This window comes from Scardinius erythrophthalmus (genome assembly GCF_964197995.2).
Source record: "Scardinius erythrophthalmus genome assembly, chromosome: 9".
NCBI classification, from domain to species: domain Eukaryota; kingdom Metazoa; phylum Chordata; class Actinopteri; order Cypriniformes; family Leuciscidae; genus Scardinius; species Scardinius erythrophthalmus.
The window spans coordinates 10159614-10167461 of record NC_138229.1 but is presented as its reverse complement, the minus strand read 5'-3'; the positions used below and the strand labels follow the sequence as shown (position 1 = coordinate 10167461).

Below are 7848 nucleotides of genomic sequence, written 5' to 3'. Positions count from 1 at the left end.
TTTTTCTTTGCTTGATTGTGTTTATGGGCTGCAATATAACATGTCTTCGTGTTTCGTTTGTTAAAAAACGCCTTATTTTTCATAAATTTCACCTTTATTGTAAGCCGCTTCCTCCTCTGTCATTTGAACGACCGGTTGACTTCCTGATTCTATGAAACCACTCCCTCAGAAAGAGGCAATGAGCTCAGATTGGTTAGTTCGGCCGGTGTGTTGTAATTGGCTAAACTGCGTCCGGAATCTTCACGCCCATTACCTTTACGGGCGACAGTTGCATGTGCTCCGGTCAAATGTAATGGTGTCAATATTGCCTCATCAGTTTGAGCCAGAATCAGACCCAGAGAGCGGTGATGAAGAGAGTCAAGCAGAACCTCCGCAAACACGGCTCTTACTAAACGTTTCTGAATGGTAATTTATTTTATTTTATTATTATTCTCTCAAAGAATTTCCATACGCTGTTACTTGAAAATGCTACTGCTGTTTGTTAGCTTTTGAGATACGCTTTCCCCCTGATTAAACATTTAATATAACTGAATACATGACTGAGTAATACCGTTTTTTAAAGATATTGTTTTATTGATAGAATGAACAACCGTTTAACTATTCACAAAACTACGGAGGAGGATTAGGGCCAGGCAATAATAAAAAAATAAAACCATCTCGAGATTAAAGTAATTATAATGCGAGATTAAACTCGTTAAATTTCGAGAAAAAAAGTCGAAATAAAATCTTGAGAATAAACTCATTAAATATCGAGAATAAAGTCGTTGTGTTGCGAGAAAAAACTCGTTAAATTTCGAGAAAAAAAGTCGAAATACAATCTCGAGAATAAACTCATTAAACATCGAGAATAAAGTCGTTGTGTTGCGAGAAAAAAACTCGTTAAATTTCGAGAAAAAAAGTCGAAATACAATCTTGAGAATAAACTCATTGAATTTCGAGAATAAAGTCGTTGTGTTTCGAGAAAAAAAGTCGAAATGAAATGTAGAGAATAACGCATTCGATCAGTGTTCATTGCATAGCCTACTGATATCAACCTCATCAAGGTTTCGTGGTTTCCCAGGATACCATAAGACAGATTATTAATCGTTGTTGTTTGTGTACGCCTCCATCCACAGAATGTAACGACTGTAACCATCTATACAGCCATTAATGGCAATGCTGTACGGTTTTAGTTTATCATAGCTTTCCATATGCCAGAGTGTATTTGGGCCAGCGCAAGTGGCGTCTTCTCAAGCGTCTCCTTCGTCGAAATTCCACACCTTGAGGATCAACAAGTTTAATAATGCGTCTTATGGTATCCTGGGAAACCACGAAACCTCCATGAATTTCATGTTGGACAAAAGCGAGTACATCGCGCAAATTGGACTGATTTTTTCTTCTAAAAACACCTAGCCGACCTAGACCTAATGTTCTATTCTTTGTTACTGAAAGAAAGTCAAAAATATAGATTGTCTAAGTGATCTAACTCTGTCATGTCCTCTATCAGGTTATGCAATGAACACTGATCAAATGCGTTATTCTCTAACGTTACATTTCATTTCGACTTTTTTTCTCGAAACACAACGACTTTATTCTCGACATTTAACGAGTTTATTCTCACAATTCTTCGACTTTTTTCTCGAAATTTAACGAGTTTTTTCTCGAAACACAACGACTTTATTCTCGAAATGTAATGAGTTTATTCTCAAGATTGTATTTCGACTTTTTTCTGGAAATTTAACGAGTTTTTTCTCGAAACACAACGACTTTATTCTCAATATTTAATGAGTTTATTCTCAAGATTGTATTTCGACTTTTTTTCTCGAAATTTAACGAGTTTTTTCTCGAAACACAACGACTTTATTCTCAATATTTAATGAGTTTATTCTCAAGATTGTGTTTCGACTTTTTTTCTCGAAATTTAACGAGTTTAATCTCGCATTATAATGACTTTAATCTCGAGATGGTTTTATTTTTTTTATTATTGCCTGGCCCTAATCCTCTTCCGTACAAAGCTTAGTTTACTCAGTTTGTCGTTTTCTTTAGGTGTACATGTGATAACAGCAGCTTAAGTTTGCTGTTGCGATAATTTTTTGAAGTTTGTACACGTTTGTCTTATACACACAAAATAGCATCGAACTAACTAGCTACTATAAACAAACAGCTTTGGCATTGGTTTGCGTTCTTGATCAAATCAAAAAATTACGTCATAAAGTATACATGGAAAATACGTTTACAAAATTTGTACATATTACAAATTCGGGTCCAAAATGTTTGTACGCGTTTGTCATATACTAAAGCCAGCGCTGGCATTTTTTTACATCCTTGATAAAACTAAAACATTACGTCTTAAATTATACAGGCAAATACATTTAAAATGATTAAACCTTACTTGCAGGTTGTGGCCTCTGGTTTTAAAGCTGGAACTGCTTCATGTTGGAGTAATAGTTTCTTGTTGAATCCGGCATTGAACTCGTGTAGATTCTGGAAGCTGTCTTCCGTAAAATGTGCAGCACAGAGAGCTAAACTACGATTGTAATTGTCAGGAACATAACCAAACTTAAATTTTAACCATTGTTGACGAACTACAGCGTCTGTAGGAAGCCTGAACACAGAAGACCTGACAGCTACAGCTCTCCACTATAACTCCTCCTCTTCGACAGCAGAACATGTTCCGGAGGGAGGGTGGATGTAAATGTATGGGTTAGTTACGTATAAAACCCGGGAAGTATCTCGTTGTAGTCCCATTCGAGACGTTTTTGTAGGCATTAAACTTCCTGATTTTTAAAAGACAATATCTCCGCTTACGTTGAACTTTAAGCGCAGCAACTTTGCAGATACTGTTCATGCACCAACAGCAACATTACACAGTATTTAAAATGAAAAAAGTGAAATAGCAATCAACCACCCCTTTAAATAGAACACATACAGTACAAGAATATGCATGCGTGAAACCTAAAAACTTGCAGTGGGATACAGCCGGGTATTATTATGACCGCCGCTAGCGTAGCTAGCGAAAGCGGTCATATAGGGATTGTCAAAGTTTTTTTTTTTTTTTTTCCGTCACCTTACTGAATTTTTCGTCAACGATACCAGGGACACCGAAGCACCGGGGAACATGAAATTTGGTGGGCATGTAGCCCCACTAGACTTCTAAGGAAAAATTTCGTTTGGTCCCCGGGGGCCACTCCCCCCCCGCGCTGGGCCCCCCCAAACCCAAAAAAATGCAGTTTTTCCTAAATAACTACCTGAACCGTGGCACCGAGGATGAAGAAATTTTTATGGTATGTTGGTCTACTAGACTTCTACGGAAAAATTTAGTTTGGTCCCCGGGGGCCACTCCCCCCCGCGCTGGGGCCCCCGTAAATTTTTCGTCAACGATACCAGGGACACCGAAGCACCGGGGAACATGAAATTTGGTGGGCATGTAGCCCCACTAGACTTCTAAGGAAAAATTTCGTTTGGTCCCCGGGGGCCACTCCCCCCCCGCGCTGGGCCCCCCCAAACCCCAAAAAATGCAGTTTTTCCTAAATAACTACCTGAACCGTGGCACCGAGGATGAAGACATTTTTATGGTATGTCGGTCTACTAGACTTTTACGGAAAAATTTCGTTTGGTCCCTGGGGGCCACTTCCCCCCCCCGCGCTGGGGCCCCCGTAAATTTTTCGTCAACGATACCAGGGACACCGAAGCACCGGGGAACATGAAATTTGGTGGGCATGTAGCCCCACTAGACTTCTAAGGAAAAATTTCGTTTGGTCCCCGGGGGCCACTCCCCCCCCGCGCTGGCCCCCCCCAAACCCCAAAAAATGCAGTTTTTCCTAAATAACTAACTGAACCGTGGCACCGAGGATGAAGACATTTTTATGGTATGTTGGTCTACTAGACTTTTACGGAAAAATTTCGTTTGGTCCCCGGGGGCCACTTCCCCCCCCGCGCTGGGGCCCCCGTAAATTTTTCGTCAACGATACCAGGGACACCGAAAGCACCGGGGAACATGAAATTTGGTGGGCATGTAGCCCCACTAGACTTCTAAGGAAAATTTTCGTTTGGTCCCCGGGGGCCACTCCCCCCCCGCGCTGGGCCCCCCCAAACCCAAAAAAATGCAGTTTTTCCTAAATAACTACCTGAACCGTGGCACCGAGGATGTAGAAATTTTTATGGTATGTTGGTCTATTAGACTTTTACGGAAAAATTTTGTTTGGTCCCCGAGGGCCACTTTCCCCCCCGCGCTGGGGCCCCCGTAAATTTTTCGTCAACGATACCAGGGACACCGAAACACTGGGGAACATGAAATTTGGTCGGCATGTAGCCCCACTACACTTCTACGGAAAAATTTCGTTTGGTCCCCGGGGGCCACTCCCCCCCCGCGCTGGGCCCCCCCAAACCCAAAAAAATGCAGTTTTTCCTAAATAACTACCTGAACCGTGGCACCGAGGATGAAGACATTTTTATGGTATGTTGGTCTACTAGACTTTTACGGAAACATTTCGTTTGGTCCCCGGGGGCCACTTCCCCCCCTGCGCTGGGGCCCCCGTAAATTTTTCGTCAACGATACCAGGGACACCGAAACACCGGGGAACATGAAATTTGGTGGGCATGTAGCCCCACTAGACTTCTAAGGAAAAATTTCATTTGGTCCCCGGGGGCCACTATCCCCCCCCCCCCCCCAAACCCAAAAATGCAGTTTTTCCTAAATAACTACCTGAACCGTGGCACTGAGGATGAAGAAATTTTTATGGTATGTTGCTCTTAAGGGCCCACATCAACCTAGCCCATAATCACTCATTTGTGATTTGCGCCCCTCCCATAAAAAATGAAAATGCAATATTATTCTGCTTTAATCGCCCCTATCTTCAGTGGAGATGTTCAGAACTGCACCATATTTCATGTGTATGATTAACTTGACATCCTCTGGGGGTATCCTCTGCTAAGTTTCGTAGAATTTCATCCATGGGGGGGTATAAAATAAATTCATTTATGTGCACATTTAGTGACTGTACACTCATCGGCCTGTAGATGGTGCTGTTGAGCGAAGGGTTGCTGGTTTAGGATGATACTGTCACACACACACACATGCAGGAATACAAACAAACACAAGCATGCACACCCACTGACATCCACACGCACAGACACACACCCATACACACACATACAAATCCACATGCACAGACACACACACACAAACACACACGCGCACACATGTACGCACACATACATACACGCACAGACACACACATACAAAGACACACACATACACATACACACACACATACACACACACACACACACACACACACACACACACACACACACACACACACACACACACACACACACACACACACACACAGACAGACATGCACATACTACTACTTTTTTTAGGTATATACATAAACATGCAATACAGCCAAATTACTCAACGTCATTTATTTTTGTGGAAAGCCAGTGCAGGCCTGAGCGGCGGTCATATTTTGTACCGTGATGCGGTACATCTAGTTCAGTTCTGCTTAGTCCAAGTGATTTTATAAAACCCTTTTTAGAACAATGTACACAGTTGAATGTGACTCCTGTACGTGTGAAGACAATACAGTGACATATTATTTGTGTTGTTACACTCAATGGCAACTTTCATATTCATTAATTACTTTGTTATACTTATCATTAGAGCGTATGAGAAGAGTTTTATTTTAGAAATCTGCAATGTTATTTTAATGAGAGAAGACTTCAATTTCTCACAGTTGCTGATTTATCATAGAGCTCAAATTTATAAGCTAATTTTATTTGTAAAATCTCTGTATCATATTTATAATTCACACAGTTTCAATTTTGATCCTTTATTGCATTTTGAGAAGAACTCAAACCCAGGATAGAGAGGCTGAGTGAATGTGGTGTGGACTCTGTGAATGAGGGTCATTGTGTCAGAGACGCTGTAGAAGGACAGAGTTCCTGCACTGTGATCCACATACACTCCTATTCTAGAGGAGCTGGAGACTACCGGTACAGGGAGTTCAGTCGATTTGTTATTATGCCAGAATGAGCAACGGGAGTCAGAGCAGACCAAACTCCAGGACTGATCATTACGTCCAAACTCACAATCACCTCCCTCTCCCTTCCTGCTGATGCTCTTATATGACACTGATATATCCACTTTACCACTCCACTCAACCTCCCAGTAACAGCGTCCACACACACTCTCTCGACACAACACCTGAGGAGGACCATCAAATCTGTCTGGATGATCAGGATACGGCTGGTCTGTGTCAGTGTATTTAATCACTCGGTTCCCTTCAGACAGTGCCAGGTTTTTATTCACTGTGTTTAAATCCACAGTGAGTTGATGAGAATCTGATTGAGACAGAGCATATAATCAACATGTAATTCAGTATTTCAATCATTAAAATAATCAAAGTGAAGGTCAGAGAGCAGGTGCTTTACACCTGACTACATGTGAGTGAGTGTCACTGTTATTGACATCATAAAGCTGTGTGTGAATGAGTATAAAGCATTATAAAAATGAATAAGACTAATAATAAAATTATTCTTATTAAGTACTTTAATTTCATTTGGTGACTATTTAACTGATTTGAATAAAGTCTTAAGTGAAACAAGAATTTGTATTGATGAATTGATGTTTGTGTTCATATTTATGGAGTTTATTCTGCAATTTTATTATAGAGTGGGTTAAAACTTGTTTAGTTTCAGTGTGTTTGTTTGTTAATAGAGACTTACTCTTACACGGAAGGAACTCCTCCCTGGTCTTGGGTTCAGGGGTAGGAATAATCTCAATGTATGTTACTATGGAAACCAACAGATCTTTATTATAATTCACATGCTGTATAAAGAGAAACTATCAAAACCATGCCATATATAGTTATTGATATGCGTTGTATGATCTACAAAATATTACAAAATTACATTATATGTATTACCTATTTCTCACATAAAAGGATGAATTAGTGTTTTACCTCTGCAAGATATCTTCTCTATTTCCTCTCTGCAGAAATGCTCCAGTTTCTCTCTCAGATGAGACACAGATTTACCAACATTATCAAAAGAGAGACGAGAACTGACAGTGATGCTGGACGAGTCTGTAGATCCAGGAGGGACAGAGAGAGACTGGAAACTCTACACAAACACAAAGGCACAACAGAAACACCAGCTAAAGACTCAGAAACATTTGATAGGAAACCTTCCTAAGGACACTGTCCTGCTTGTCAGATCTCTGTTACCTGGAGGAATTGAATGTGATCATCTGTGTGTGAAAGCTGCTCCAGCTCAGTGTCTCTCCTCCTCAGATCCTCAATCTCCTGCTCCAGTCGCTCCAGTCGTTCTTCAGCTCGCCTCACTGCAGTCTTCTCCTGGTCTCTGATCAGCTGTGTCACCTCAGAGCGGCTTCTCTCAATGGAGCGGATCAGCTCAGTAAAGATCCTCTCACTGTCCTCCACTGCTGCCTGTGCAGAGCGCTGTTAGGACACACAGAGACGCATTAGAACCAGTCCATTCACTCAGCTCTTACTGGTCCCTCACACAGCCTGTTCCCCACAGTGGGCTTCAGTGGGACTGAAAGAACTCCAGCACTGGCTCCTCACGGACTGACTGGAGGAGAGTCCTAACTGAGTCTGAAACAGCTCTTCCAGCAGTTCTTCTGCTCTAAACTCACCTTGTGAGACTCTACAGCCTCTCTCAGCTCCTCAAGATCCTTCTGTCTCTCCTGGATTCTCTGCTGGAATTTTCTTTGCATCTCACCCAATTTTCTCTGCAGGAATGACAAATAATCCCCACCTTATATTACTGCATGCTAAAAACAAGTAAAACTCTGTCTGAGTTTAATATTTCAAACCTAAATAGCTGCAAAGAAGCTTTATA

At 41.4% G+C, this 7848-nt stretch overlaps 1 protein-coding gene across 1 annotated transcript in view; it reads right to left on the bottom strand.

Annotated features, from left to right (window-relative positions):
- Positions 1-5396: 5396 nt before the first annotated feature.
- LOC308695950 (tripartite motif-containing protein 16-like) overlaps positions 5397-7848 on the bottom strand; it is a 15913-nt gene continuing 13461 nt past the window's right edge. The window contains exons 7-11 of the mRNA XM_081374242.1: positions 7643-7738; positions 7212-7445; positions 6948-7107; positions 6712-6777; positions 5397-6327 (exon numbers count right to left, since the gene is read on the bottom strand). Coding sequence (XP_081230368.1) covers positions 5786-6327; positions 6712-6777; positions 6948-7107; positions 7212-7445; positions 7643-7738 — 1098 coding nt within the window. The 3' untranslated portion in view covers positions 5397-5785. The remainder of the gene's footprint in view (positions 6328-6711; positions 6778-6947; positions 7108-7211; positions 7446-7642; positions 7739-7848) is intronic.